Source organism: Mauremys mutica, chromosome 1 (assembly GCF_020497125.1).
Source record: "Mauremys mutica isolate MM-2020 ecotype Southern chromosome 1, ASM2049712v1, whole genome shotgun sequence".
NCBI classification, from domain to species: domain Eukaryota; kingdom Metazoa; phylum Chordata; order Testudines; family Geoemydidae; genus Mauremys; species Mauremys mutica.
In genome coordinates this window covers 355,923,013-355,937,944 of record NC_059072.1, presented here as the reverse complement: position 1 = coordinate 355,937,944, position 14,932 = coordinate 355,923,013, and the positions used below count along the sequence as shown (strand labels likewise).

General features: G+C 57.4%; 1 protein-coding gene across 2 annotated transcripts in view; it reads left to right on the top strand.

Annotated features, from left to right (window-relative positions):
* Nucleotides 1-14,932, top strand: part of PDE2A (phosphodiesterase 2A) — a 360,750-nt gene that overhangs the window by 290,998 nt on the left and 54,820 nt on the right. For both annotated transcript variants that reach the window (XM_045022966.1, XM_045022975.1), the window contains 3 exons: nucleotides 3,808-3,917; nucleotides 4,916-4,971; nucleotides 11,603-11,662. In XM_045022966.1, coding sequence (XP_044878901.1) covers nucleotides 3,808-3,917; nucleotides 4,916-4,971; nucleotides 11,603-11,662 — 226 coding nt within the window. The remainder of the gene's footprint in view (nucleotides 1-3,807; nucleotides 3,918-4,915; nucleotides 4,972-11,602; nucleotides 11,663-14,932) is intronic.

Here is a 14,932-nt window from a genome sequence, read left to right as displayed (position 1 = left end):
GTTTGCTCCCTCACTAGTCCAAGCATTGTTTCAGTCGCCTGCTTGTCTTCCTCACGCCACCTCTCCTCCCGTTCGCTGTGTGAGCGCTGGCCCAGAGAGACGGTCTCCCTCCACTGGCTCTGCTGGTCCGCCTCTGCTAGGTAGCAGCCCATACATTCCTCGAACATCTTGTCCCTTGTCTTTTTCTTTCGCCGCCTAATCTTCGCCAGCCTCTGCGAGGGGGATGCTGTGGCAGGTCTGGAGACAGTGGAAGCTGTGAGATGGGAAACAGGGAGTGAATTCCTTGCAAAGATACATTTTTGCGAACAATTAACTGAGTCTAGGCTATCTCTGTGAATTCTGGGTTGAGACCCCTGTGCCTGCTGGGGCAGAAATCATTTTCGCGGTGGATTCTGGGTAAATGTCGCCAGTCATTCCTTCCTCCGGGAAAGCAACGGCAGACAATCATTTCAAGCCCGTTTTCCCAGAATTGCCCTGGCATACGCCATAGCGTGGCAACCATGGACACTGTTTTGCCTTTTGTGTATGTCACCGTATGTGTACTAGATGCCGCTGACAGAGGCGGGCCAGCAGCGCTACACAGCAGCATGCTTTTGCTTTTGCATGACAGCAGAGATGGTTACCAGCCATATTGTACCATCTACCATACCATAAATTGGTAATAAGATGGTAATAAGATGGGCATGGTTACCTGTCCTTTTGCACTGCCCCATTTGGTGCTGTCATAAGTGCCCCTGGCCAAGCAGCCGGGGCGCAAAAGCCAAAATTGGGAATGACTCCCTGAGTCAATCCCTCCTTTTTGGTATCTAAAAATAGAATCAGTCCTGCCTAGAATATAGGCAAGTGTACTAGATAACCACTGTATCATAGAACCAGAGAGCACAGCTGCTCTGTGTCAGATCCTGCAGAAATTATGATCTGTATGCTATTCACAGGGGGTGCTCCTGCAACAACACCACCTGTTCATTCCGTTCTTACCCCAGCCTTCCTGGGCTACCATACCATTGTCCCAACACTTGTGTGATGAAGTAATAAAGAATGCAGGAATAAGACACAGTGACTTGTTTGTGAGAAATGAGTGGAAGGAAGTCTCCAGCTGCAATGACAGTCCAGGCAGGACATTAAGGAGTGTGGATGAAGGAGCCCATCATCCCTCTGCTAGTCCAGGGGCAATTGAATCTTTTATTTACAATGAAGGGTGGGGGCTGATGGAGCTCAGCCCCCTGTTGCAATGATGAGGACGGTTACCAGCCATATTGCACCATCTGCCATCAAAAATTAGGGACAGGCGCCCTTGATCGACCTTACTGATGCTAGTCGGCATGGTTACCAGCCCTTTTGCACTGCCCCATGTGCCAATAGGCTGATGATGAGGATGGATTTCCATCATTTTGTACCATCAGCCATCCATAGCGTGGGGGGAGCAAGGATGTTGGTGTTGAGTGCTGCACCATCGCGTCTATCTGCAGCATTCAGTAAAGATAGGGTGACATGTAAAAGAGTCAACAGAGGATTGTTTTCACTTCTGGTGGTGGGTGGGGTGTGTGCGCAAATTGCCGAACTATGCCCTGACCCACCGCAGACACTGTGTTTGACCCTAGAAGCATTTGGAGCTCATCCAAGAATGCAAATACTTTTCAGAGACAGCAGGAACTGTGGGATACCTTGCGTCCTCATTCCCCCCTCCCTCCATGAGCGTCCATTATATTCTTTGGCTTTCCGTTACGCTCGTCACGCAGCTGCGTGCTGAGTCTGTGCTATGCCGTCTGTCCGTAGATTTTTTAAAAATACTTTGGACCAGGCGTAAAATTACAGTAATTAACCTAATTAGATGCAGGATTCTCCGAGCGAAATCACCCTGAGGAGGGTCACTGAAGGAGATAGAGAGCGCATGCTGCGTGAAAGCTAGCACGAACCAGGGCCCGATGCAGCCGTGCTCGGGGAGGCAGTGCTCCCTGAGTACCTCATGAAAGCCTCGCGCGGAAAACTGTGCTACCACGGAGCAGCCAATAAGGCAGCTCTCCTCAGGAACCTCCTGCTGATGCTTTTCGATTAACGCAAGGAGAGCTTCGTGGAGATCTCCAAGGATGATTTCTGTTCTATCCCCATATCTAGAGAGTCCTCCTTTTCACACAGTTCAGATTCCTGTTATATTAAGAATAAAAGTTAACATGGTTAAAGCACTTACCGACTGCTCCTTCCCCTGATTCAGGGTCCGGGTTAATGGCCGGGGAGGGTTGTTGGGGGATCTCCGTGACGGTGATGAATAGATCCTGGCTGTCGGGGAAACCAGCGTTGTAAGCGCTCTCGCCTGCCTCGTCCTCCACAAACCCTTCCTCATCTTCCCCGTCCGCGAACATCACCGAGGAACTGGCCGTCGACACTGTCCCATCGTCAGAGTCCACGGTCACTGGTGGGGCAGTGGTGGCAGGCTCCGTAGCGTCCGTTTGCTGCTTTGATTTTTTGGTAGCCTTGTCTGGGGTCCTTGGTTTTCACGCGGCGATGCGTTGCATGACGGCTGTATCCTCTGTCTGGATCATGGCTTTGGAGACCTTCTCGTAGGTCTTTGCATTCCGTTTGTTGGAGCGCAGCTCCGAAAGCACAGACTCCTCGCCCCACACACCGATCAGATCCAAGAGTTCCCGGTCAGTCTATGCCGGGTCCCTCTTTCTATTCAGAGATTACATGAACTCCTCTGCTGGAGAGCTCTGCATTGCTGCCGGTGCTGCTGAGCTCGCCCCGATGTCCAACCGTGAAATGAGATTCTAACTGTCCAGACAGGAAAAGGAATTCAAATTTTCCCTGGTCGTTTCCTGTGTAGCTGCTCAGAGCATCGAAGCTCGGACTGCTGTCCAGAGCGTCAACAGAGTGGTGCACTGTGGGATAGCTCCCGGAGCTACTAAGTTCGATTTGCATCCACACCTAGCCTAATTCGAGCTAGCCATGTCGAATTTAGCGTTACTCCACCTGTCGGGGTGGTGTACCAAATTCGAACTAAAGAGCCCTCTAGTTCGAATTAAATGGCTTCCTAGTGTAGATGGTTGAGCGGTTAGTTCGAATTAACGCTGCTAAATTCGAATTAAAGTCCTAGTGTAGACCAGGCCTTAGACACCTTAGATGACCCCCTTTATCTAAGATTTGGTGCCACTGCAGGACCTTGGTTGCAACCCATGTTCTATATGGTCCCAATTTATATCAATAACGTCACAGGTTCCTACTGACATTTCGCAGGGAGACGGCTCACAGGGTGTCACCCCACTCTATCGACTGTGATGGTACAGGAGTATTGGATACAATCAGTTGATTCAAGAGCTCGTTGGTTGGGGTTCAGGCCCCCTGCTTTTCCCCTGGTGTGTCTGGGTCCTGATTGTCACAGGGATGCTCAGCTCCGGTGCCTAGGCCAAGCCCACGGTTGAAATTCAAATCTGGGTTTGTGGATGAATTCCAGCCCAAAGCTGGGCAAGGTTCAGCCGTGGTGATGCATTTGGCCCCGTCTCTAGTGCTCCGGTCTGAGACTAAACTTGTGAACCCAATTCCGGCCAGAGAAGTAAGTGCCATTGGCCTAAGTGGAGTGCCGCTCGCCCCACTCGGCTCTGGGCTCCCGGTGGCTCAGGTGCTAGCTCTGAGCACTCTGGCACTGCCCGGGGTGCCCGTCAGAGTGCCTGTCTCCCAGGCCGGGGCAGGCTGTCTCCAGCCCATCCCTGGTGGCTAGGGAAGCCTACGCCTGATTCTCCAGCCGCTCTCCTTGGAGCACCGTCTGTGCCCTGGGTTGGCTCAGAGCTGGGCCTTCTGCTCTTGTGCTTTCAGGGATGCCGTCCTCAAGCAGAAGCTGGTGGGATGCAATGGGCTGCCCCAGTCGGAGCTCCAGGGCAAACCGATGGACAGCCTGGCGGCACCTTTGCCTCCTGAAAAACAAGGTAGGAAGAGGCCGGGGTGGGATAATGCGGGTGGGAGTTGAGGGGGTGGAGCAGGAGTCCTTGTGTTTCATCCTCTGCATTTCTGATGGACTAGTGCTCAGTTACTGCAGTGACACGTGCAGGGCACAGATAGATCAATCAACAGCTCTGTCGTGGGGTATGTGGGAGATACAGACCACGAAGCACATGGGATAGATCGATGGATGGAGAGGGGGGAACATGGGATGGATGGAGAGTGGACTTCATGGGATGGATGGAGGGATGGAGAGTGGACTTCATGGGATGGATGGAGGGATGGAGAAGGGGGGTACATGGGGGGATGGAGAGGGGGGTGCGTGGGATGGATGGATGGAGGGATGGAGAAGGGGGTACATGGGTTGGGTGGAGAGGGGGGTACATGGGATGGATGAATGGATGGAGGGAAGGATGGATGGAGAGCGAGATATATGGAAGGGAGGAATGGATGGCTAGATAATGAGGTATATGGGATGGATGGATGAGACTGGGATTCATGGGGTGGATGGATGGATGGAAAGGAGTGTAAATGGGGTGGATAGATGGATGGATTGATGGAGAGGGGGTACATGAGGTGGGTGGATGGATGGATGGAGAGGGGGTACATGAGGTGGGTGGATGGATGGATGGATGGATGGATGGAGAGGGGGTACATGAGGTGGGTGGATGGATGGACGGATGGAGAGGGGGTATATGAGGTGGGTGGATGGATGGATGGAGAGGAGGTACATGAGGTGGGTGGATGGATGGATGGATGGATGGATGGAGAGGGGGTACATGAGGTGGGTGGATGGATGGATGGATGGACTGATGGAAAGGAGCATACATGGGGCGGATGGATGGATAGCTACCCATCTGTGGTATCTCACCAGACATCACCAAGTCTGCAAATGCCACCATGTGTCCCCATCCTGCTGCCCCTATTATCGTCCTAGTTTTGCGTCTCCTCTGCACCGGGCTGACTTTGCTGTCTTGCTTTGCAGTGTTGATAAACCCGCTGGTGGACAAGGACTCGGGGGAGGTGGTCGCTGTCATCCTGGTAAGTGAATGGGAGCTAGTGGGAAGGGGAGAAAGCTGGAAGGGGGCAGGCCAGAGGAACGTGCTCCGGGGCCAGCCTTTCTATACAGAGGTGTCTGTGCTGCAGGATTGCACAGCCCTTCGCAGACGGGCCCCCAACTCCCCACCTGCCCCCCATGTGACGTAGGAACCTACGCAGTGGGATGCAGCGGCTGCTTAGCCCCACGCAGCCCCAATACGCTGGCTTCTCTCAGCCCGGAGACCGGGGGCCTGCCACGTGCTCCCTAGCCGAGGGGGTTGGGCTTTAGCTCAGGCAGAAAGGGGGGGGGTGATTTGCTGCCCCAGGCCCTGGGCCCGTCCCTGCAGGGGACTGACGGGCCACCTCTCCCTGTAGCCATCAGGGCTTGGATCTGATCGGTGCATGGGATGTGCCCACCGCGGGGGTGGCAGGGAGAGGGCAGCCTCCACACATGGGTGCCCAGGATTGCCCCCTGGCCCGGCTGTGTCCTCACATGGGTGCCACCGGCTGAGCAGGGCTGGGGGCAGATCTCACAAAGTCTGGCCGTACGAGCGTTAGTTCCTGGGGGGGTACATGGCTGCCACCGGCTTCCCACCCATCTCTGGGCTGCCCAGCTGCCGCTGCTCACCGTGAACTTTACAACGACCAGCCCGGGGCAGCCGGGGGGACGCCCGGGCCTAGCGGACGTGGGAATGGAAGCTCGCTGGCTCCCTCTAGAGGTGAAGCCGGAGAACTGAGGGTGCCTTGCTCCCCGGCGCTCAGCTGTATGTGCTGCTCCCTGGCTCCCGCTGCAGGCGAAGGGGTAGAACTGCGGAGGGGGGCCAGTCATTTTTCCTCTATTAAATGGAGCCCCGGGGCCACACCGGAGCCGGGCCGTGACTGGACAGATCAGCCCCCTGCTGGGTTAGGAGCAGTCAGCGGGAATGCGCTGCCCCTTGCTGAGACGAGTCAAGGGAAAGCTAAGCTCATCAGCTATCGCCGGACCCCCGTCCTCAGCAGGGAGCACTGAGCATGGGCACCTACCATGGCGCCAGAGCGCCACGTACTGGCCAATGCGCGTGTCTCCGCTGCCCCCTCGGGGCTGCACTGGGAGCAGCACCAGGCCCTAGACTGCAGCAGGAGATGGTAGGTGAGTGCCTTGAGAGCAGAGGGCCGGGAGTTCGATTCCTGTGGAGTCCTGCCTGGCCGCAGGGCTGTTCTGGATTGTAAGCTGCTCCGTTTCTTGTCAACTGCTCCTGTGCGGTCAGGGGTTTGCACACACCAGCGTAGCGCAGGGAGCTGTGGGCTGGCTGGTACAGGGACCGCTGCAACTGGCACTGCTGGGGTGACTCAGCAATCAGCCGTGTGCCAAGCAGGCTGTTGCGATGGGCCTGGCGGGGGCCAGGAGCCCGGCAGGAGTGAGCTCTTCTGAACGCTTGCATTGAAGAGGATTCCTCCCAGCCCGAGGCACACGTGAAGGGAGCAGCGAGATGAAATGCAAGGTTAACAAAGAGCCCCTGTCTGCCTCTTGGCACATACTGCCTGGGCTCAGCCCTGAAAAGGTCCCGATGCCATCGGGGAACACGGCTCCCGCTAATCAGCCCAAGGAGCAGGGAGAGAGGAAGGTTTAAGTGGATTAAGGAGCGAGACAAGCGGCAAGAGATTTTTCTCCAGTGCTTATTAAAAAGGAATTAAGATGATTAACAAGCACTGACCTTTCTCCAACTCACGCGTTGGGCCCGTCACGGGGGAGCACTCCCAGCCCCGCCACTGTTCACCCACACGTGTGTTCACATACGTGCCAAGGGCTCGCACAGATGTGACATGTTCTCCTCTCTGCCCCGCGGCACCTCCGTGCACGAGGCCCATGCACCAGTCAGACATGCCGCCAGCTGTGGGAGGCTCCCGCGGGTTTTTCACAGGCACGGGGCAAACACGTAGTCCTACATATGTGATGTACACGTATGTCCTTTCACACACGCGACCCAGGCTGTTCAGTTCAGGGGGACTTTGTTGGCGTGACATGCTAGACAAGCGTTGCCAGAGTGTCGAAAAGAGACAATGGCTGTCACAGGCTGGAGAGGGCTGATCCCAGTTAGCAGGGTCCATTCCTGGGAGGATGGTGGGTTACAGGGTAGTTTTAAGACAGCTCTGTAGATTTCGGACCCGCATTGTGCAACAGGGCTGCCTACAGTAGCAGGGGACCTGGGCGGTCCTGCGCAGCCCTATGCCCATCACACAAAGCCGCCTCTGCTGTCAAAGCCACCTCTGCATGGCACACTTGCGCCCTTTCGCATACGTAAATCCCTTCCCCGCTCAGCCCCCTTCTCCCTCCATCCCGTCCCCACCTCCCAAATGGCAGAGTTCAGATCTAGCCCCAAAGAGGCCGCAGGTGCAGCTCCGTCCAATTTCGGCTCCCAGGGGCAGGTGCTGGGTCATGGCCCTGGTCTGTCCAGCTCCTTCCACGCCGCGGGCACTATGGAAATACAGTCACTGCACTCAGCGGCCTGCCCCGCGCTAAAAGAGCTGCGCCACTTTCACGAAGCTGATCTGGCATAAAACCCTAATGGCGACACACCTCAAAGGCTGTGTAAGGCCCCGTAAAACACCAAAGCAACAGGGACACGGACGCCAATGAGTCTTCAGCTCTTCCTCCTCCTCGGAGCCAGAGCTCGGCCTGGGATATTTGCTCAGTTGCTTTCCCCACTGTACCCAGCACACGTCCAGAGACTCCAGGGGAGGGAAGCTCCGTGGGAAGATCTGCCAATCCGAGCCACGCTGGCCCGTTCCGCGCCTCTCATGCCGCGCCTCTCCTCTCCAACAGCTCACGCTCTAATTCACTAATGCCACTGCCAAGTGGTAGCAGGCCCCCCTGAGAGCAGGTGATTCTGTTACTTAATGACTGAGGTAGGAGAGCAAACAGCCCATTAGCTCGCTGGCGAGGCCTGATGTCTCGGAGCTGAGCGGGGAAGCGGAGCCCTCGCTGCTTCCCATGGAAAGCGCCTGGCACCGGTTCAGCTCCTTGGAACAATGAAGAGCAAGGAGCCTTGCTGGGCCGTTCTTGGATACCGTTTTGGCCCAGCTTGTCAATGTTGTCAGCCTGCAAGCAGTTGCTAAGAGCAAAGCGCTAATTAATTAGAGACAGTAACGAGCTAGGAGCTACACACACACCAATCTGAAAGAGGGGAACAGGGGATTGGAATTGAGAAGCAAAGAAAATACCCACAGCCTCTTCGTCTGTGTAACCCCATCTGTCTGCCATGCACATGCCTATGTGCTGTCACACACACGTGCATGGCAGACAGATGGTGTTACACAGACAGACACACACGGGGGTTCTAATGCACGTGCTGTAACACACAGCAGTACATGCTGTAACACACAGGGGTCCATTTTCTAACACACAAATGCTGTAGCACACAGGGGTACATGCTCTAGTACACACGTACTGTAACACACCAGGGTGCATGTTCTAATGCACATGCTGTAACACAGGGGTACATGTTCTAACACACAAATGTGGTAGCACACCGGGGTACATGTTCTAATGCACACATACTGTAACACACGGGGGTACTTGTTTTAACACACATACTGTAACACGCAGGAGTACATGTTCCAGCACACACATGCTCCAACACACAAGTGCGAGTTCTACACACCCAGCTTGGCCCCCAAGTGTAAGATGGGTTCCAGCTGCAAAGGTAGCACTGAACCCCAAATCCCTGAGAATCTGGGGGTTGAGAGCTGAGGAGTGCGGCTGGCTGCCCTGGGCACGCTGCAGCGCAGGCAGGAGTGGAAGCGATCTCCTCTCTGGCAGTGCCCCCAGAGTCTCTTTTCAGGTGTGCCGGTGAGTGTCATTTCCCAGGTACCTAGTGTGAGCGATGGGCAGCTGGTGGGTGGCCGAGAGCCGCTACTGTGAATTGGAGGAAGAGAGCTAATGAACCCGAGCGTGTCTCACCGGGAGCCAGGGAAAAGGTGATCACAAGAGACACATGGTGCAAAATGGTTGACGCACACACCGCAGTCTTGTGATTTCTCCAGACACACAAACACTCCCACGCTCTGCCACCCGTCGTGTATTGGGGTGAATTTGCTTCTTCGCCCGGCCAGTGTGACGTGCCGCAGCGGCCGGCACGGGGAGCTCTGACCCGGTTGACAAATCACCTGTCTAGGTCAGAGCAGGCTCCTGGCCCGACGTGCCGGAGTCAAGCAGCGCCTCGCTGACTCCGCCCAGCTGGGCTCTCTGTTTGTCCTTCTGGCCCCGGGAGCAGGCAAAGCCTGGGGATTGCTAGCGCTGGTGAAAGCCAGGTGGCCGGGCAACCTCCCGCCCCATCAAGCTGGGTTGCTTTGGAAAGGTTTTTGCTGATCAGTTAGTCCCCAAGTGGTGCCTTGCTCCAGCGCCTTTCCCCGCAGATCCCAAGTGCTCCCCAAACACTGGTGAGTCGGCAGCAGGGAGGCGTCATGAGACCCAGCGTCTAGGCCCATCTGGTGCCTTCGCGTAGTGCAGGTGCCTCCGCCAGCCCACCTGCGCCCGAGGGTGGAGTCCACTGAATAACACTGGGGTCCTACCACACCATCACACGCAGCCTTTCCCGCAGGGCAGGGGGGGATCCTGAGCCCATCAAATCGGCCTCACTACAAGAGCTCTGTGGATTTACAGCGGCCGAGGCGCTGGGCTCCAGGCTTATCTCGGTGCTACGCCCCAGCTTCGAAACAGTGCCTTGGAGGTCCCCGGTCAGTGGGCCAGACGCCCAAGGGGACCCGCTCCTCCGTAAGGGGCAGCCCCACGGAGACTGGCTTCAGCTCTCCTGCTCTCACGACCCAGACACTGCTACAGCGAGGCCAGGCACGCACCTCCTGTCCCCTGCCCTGCCCCAAGGGCAGATTTAACCCTCTTGCCTCCACCGGGCAGTAACGCAAAGTACAGGAGGGAAACCGAGGCACGCACCGCGTCATAAAAATACGACAGACGTTATCACTTCATCTGCAGGCTCCAGGTGCTGATCCAGAGCCCTTGGGGGTCAAAGGAAAGCGCCTCCTTTGGATCAAGCCCGGGGGCTGCTTTTGCCCAAGGAAGCGTTGCTCTGTAGTTGTCCAGCTGCTCTGCTGGCTGTCGCCCCCTAGGGGTTGAAGATAGGGGCTGGAAATGGCAGGCTGAGCGGTTCAAGCTCCCCCCCTGGCTGCGCCATCAGCTGTCCTAATCCAGCGCAGTCTGGACAAGCCAGCGTGGACGGAGAGCTAGTCTCAGCCCAGCTGCCTGGCTGGGCAAAGCACCACTTCCGGCCGTGGCTGGTGAAGCCTGAGCCCGTCTGCCCTGCCGCCGGCGTCGCTGGACGTCTGAAGTCAGCGCGGCGAGACCAGCTGTTACAGAGCGACGGGCCTGGGCCTGCGGCTAGTGGGGCTGGCTTTGCAGCTGCAAACTCCATGGATTTCCTTGGCCTTCCTCCCAATTCCCACCTGTGTGAGCGAGAGTCAAAGAAGGCCCTGGGGTGGGTTGAACCGGCCTGGGTGTCTATATAGTAAATGGTCCCAAAGCGAACGCGTTGGGTCCCAGAGAAAACCCTTGTTCAGAGCGACTGCAACGTAGCACCGGGCTGGGAGTCAGGCTTGCTAGATTCAGGACGCCTGGATCCTGTTCCCAGCTCTGTCACTGGTGCCCGGAGACACTGAGGGCAGCTGCCTCCCTGCTGCAGTTTCCCCAACAGTCAGGTGAGGATAAAAACACTGACCTACCTCCTGGGCCGGTTGGGAGGCTTAACGCATTGGCGTTCGTAAAGGCCTTGGAGACCTGTGCACAGAAGGAACCGGGAAGGCACAAGCTAGCCTTGTCAATGCTGTTATCGATGCTCATTGATCTCCCAGCTTAAAGGCCCGGCCTGGCCCGGAGGTGGCTTTTTAATTTGCTCACTGTTGTCTGGCTGACAGCAGAATGGCTGGCTGGCCCGTTCCCGGTCTGCTGGCCGCTAGCTGTGGGCAGACTCCGCCAGAACAGTTGGGTTGAGCAGCCCGCGCCTACCCACGTTGCTGGAGGCCAGAGATGGCCCCGCGGCTCAGGGGCGTTTGGATGTGGGCTCACGGCTCTGCGGAGAACAGGGTGACGTCTCCGGTGCGCTCTGCTCTCCCGTGGCTCCCAGGCAGCAGGGCCGAGCTAGAGGCACAGGTGGGGTATCTGGACCCCATCGCGTCCCGCTGGACCTGCAGGCCGGGAGTGCTAAGGGCGTGAGAGAGGCCGAGGCCGGGCGGCGGAGCAGGGCTGTGGCGGGAGAGCCGGCTGCGCTCCGGGCGGGATAACCCAGGCTCCAGCGCTCTGGAGAGCTGTGTGGTGCTCTGGGAAGGGGCCAGCTCGTCGGGGGGTGCGCACAGTGCCTGCCAGCAGGGGGCGCAGCGCGGCTCGTCCATTTCCGTTGCTTTCTTGTTGCCTATTGACTGTTCGTTTGCCCCGTGCGATTCTCACCCATCCGGCCCCGGTAGTCCCTGGCCGCCGCGTGGCGCGGGGCTGGCAGAGCTCGGTTGCTGCAGGCCTCAGCAGATCGGGGGATGGGCGCAGGACTGGGAAGACGGGGAGGCTGCTGGTCAGCTCTGAGAGCTGGGGGTGGGAGACGGGGGTTGGCGGGGGTGCCCGTGTCCTCACTGTCTCTCCTTGCCCCACCAGGTGCACTGCGGGCGGCTGAGCGAGTCGGACGAGCAGAACCTGCGGGTGCTGGAGCAGCATGTGAGTAACGCCAGGGCTCCCTGCCCTGCGCCTTCCCCAGCACCTGGCGGTGCCCCCGCTGGATGGGGCTACAGGTCTCTGCCAGGCAGGGTGCCCAGGAGATCAGTCACACTCCTGCCCAGCTCCCTGGGGCAGCCTGCCTCAGCATCAGCCAAAGGGGACTTCGGCGCTGGGTGCCAGAGGGGGAACGGCCTGGCGGCGCGCCCTGGGGGAGGCTGTAGGGGGTGATGGCAGGTTGGGGGATAAAGAGACTCAGTGACCTTTCCCCCATTGTGTGTGTGTGTGTGTGTGTGTGTATGTGTGTGTGTGTATGCACTTGTACAGGGGATCTGTGTGTGTGTGTGTGTGTGTGTGTGTGTGTGTATGTATGCACTTGTACAGGGGATCTCTGTGTGCGTGTGTGTGCACGCATGTGTGCAGGGGATCTGTGTGTGTGTGCACATCTGTGTGTAGGGGATCTGCGAGTATGTGCGCACGTGTGCAGGGGGTCAGTGTGTGTGTGCAGGTGATCTGCGTGTGTGTGGGTACGTGTGTAGGGGAGGTGTGCTCTGTGTGTGCCAGGGGTTTCTCTGAACAGGTATGCAAAGAGGATCTGCATTGGTGGGAGCGGGGATGTGCTGGGGTGGGATCGGTGCATACACACATTTGCTGGTGTCTGTCTGCAGGAGGGGGCCTCCCTCCCCATCTGCTGCCACTGGGTTAGAAGCCTCCCTTTGCTGTGCCTGGAATGAGAATCATCCGGGGGATGTGAAATAGCCACGCCATGCCGGGGGGGGGGCGTGCAGGGGGGGCTGTGAGGGGAGAGCTGTAGCGGAGGGAATGGCACCAGACAAACCTCAAATCTCCAAGCTCCCCTTGGCTCAGCAGGGCTGGCCTGGAAATTTCACCCGCCAGCCGGCTTTGCGGGGAGCTCTCGCTCCTTCCTCTGCCTGGTGCTGGCACTGCCCCCTGCTGGTCACCGCAGCAAAGCCAGGTCCAGAGGGACCAGGATCCGATCTCCCTCCCCGCCCCCATTCTGAACCATTTGTCAGGGATGGAGAACCCACCATGACGACTTACCAAGGGGCGCGGTGCACTCTCCATCCCTGGCCATGTTTAACTCGCGACGGGACGGTTCTCTAGATCTGCTCTAGGAATTATGGGGGCACTTCTCTGGCCTGTGTCAGGCAGGATCACACAGGTCCCTTCTGGCTCTGGAATCGAGGAACCCGGGGGACGTCCAGCTCCAGAGCCAAACTCCCTGGCTCAGCGCCCACCTCCGCAGTGAAGCCTGGATTCGGAGTTTGCTCCTGCGGCTCTCCCAGGCGCTAGCGTGGCAGACGGACGAGGCCCGGCTGCGTCTCACAGAGACTTGTTCCCACCCCAACCTGGCGGGGTTCGCCTCATGCCAGGGAAGGGCCCCAGCTGCCTGGGACATCTGAATTGACATGCAAAGGGGACGCCGGGAGTGCAGGGTTTTCTGAGCCACTGAGTGGATCAGACTGACGGCAGCTGGGGAACGGCCAGGAGCCAGTTACTGCGTCCGCCCGCTGACGTCACAGTGACGAGACGGGCCTGATCCAAACTGCGCTGACGTCAGTGGGACCGTTGGCACTGATTTCACTGGGCTAACTGTCCTGCTGCGCTGGCCCAGATGGGCTTTGCCGAGTGAGTCTCCAACCCCACCTGGCCTCCGCTGAAACCTCCCTGGGGCATGGCCCTCGGCTGGGAAGCGAGAGAACACCTGCTCAGGAATAGAAAAGTGGAGCAACTAGAAACTGCTCCGTGATTTCACCACTTCAGCGCAGAGCGAGGAGAAACGCCTGCTCCGGGATGGATGAGCTGCTAGTTGGTCGAGTGCTTTAGGACCCTCGGGACAGAAGATCCCACGTATATGGAAGAGATATTCATTATAACAGTCCCTTGCCCTTCTCTGCTCCCGCCGTCTGGAGATCTCCTAGCGCTTTAACGGCATTAAATCAGGAAGTTAGCAGAGGCCCCAGCTGAGATCGGCTCCGCTTGTGCTAGGTTCTGCCCGGACACGGCGTGAGAGGAGGGCCCTGCCCCATACAGCTTAAAATAGACACGGGCAGCAAAGAGTGGGAGGAAGGAGACATTAGTCTCCCCGAAAGCACAGAAGGATGAAGAGACCGAGTTTATAAAGCCCCTCTCCTGCTGACCAGGCCAGTTTTTAATCTTTTCCCCAATTATTTCTGACGAAACCTGAAAAACAAAACCATTTTCACAAAAAGCACAGGAGCACTTGTGACACCGTAGAGACTAACAAATGTATTTAGCATAAAACCCACTTCATCGGATGCATAGAGTGGAACACACAGAAAGAAGATAAATATTTATCCAGTCCATGCATCCGATGAAGTGGGTTTTAGCCCACGAAAGCTTGTGCTCAGATACATGTGTTAGTCTCTAAGGTGCCACAAGGGCTCCTGCTCTTTTTGCGGATACCGACTAACACGGCTGCTCCTCTGAGACCGTGTTTGTTTCCCTGCCCCCTTCCCCTCTGTGGTCAGTGTCAAAAGGGACAAAGGGGAAGGAAGTGGGGGGAGGGACAGGAGAAGGGGCTGAGAACAAGAACGGTGAAATTGACGTGGTCACACACCTTTTGGAATAAAGGACAAATGGTTCTTTTTGGAGCCTGCGGCGCTCAACTGATTGGGAAGTTTTATGAAGAAAGCTCGAGCCCTTTGCAGCCGGCTTGGCTGCTGGCAGTGACTGCCTTCCAGCCTCGGTGGCACGGGCATGGGCACTGGGAGTGGCACGGGCTGTGCTTGGTCCCTGCGTAGTTCCTAGTGGTCGCGGTGGGTGGCATCACGGCGTCTAGGGAGACACTGGGTTTTTTCAGCCTTCATCCCCACGATCGAGGAGCCGGGGCCGAGCAGCGGAGAAAAGCCAGCTCTCAGCAAGACTTCCCCAGAGTGGGCCCCTGAATGCCGCGCGTCACCAGCTGTTTGCCAGCGGTGCTGCGGCTAGCTCTCGGGCTGGTGGGAGAAAAGCAGCGCCGCTCGTTCAGGAGCCAAAGCCCCAGCCGCTCTCGGAGAATATGGAAATCAATACGGTCTTGTCGGGGCAATTAAGGCAGCTGAGTGAGTGCTGGAGAGACCCGGCAAGATTCAACACACACCGTGTGCAGCACGCGGCCGTCGCGGGGAGTTTGGCTAGATCTGGCTTGTCTGTGCACTGCTGCCCTCTGCTGCGTCGACGGGGAAGTGCTCCATTAATGCCATTGTCATCCGAGCACCCCGCAATCTTTAATGCACTTATCCTCGCACG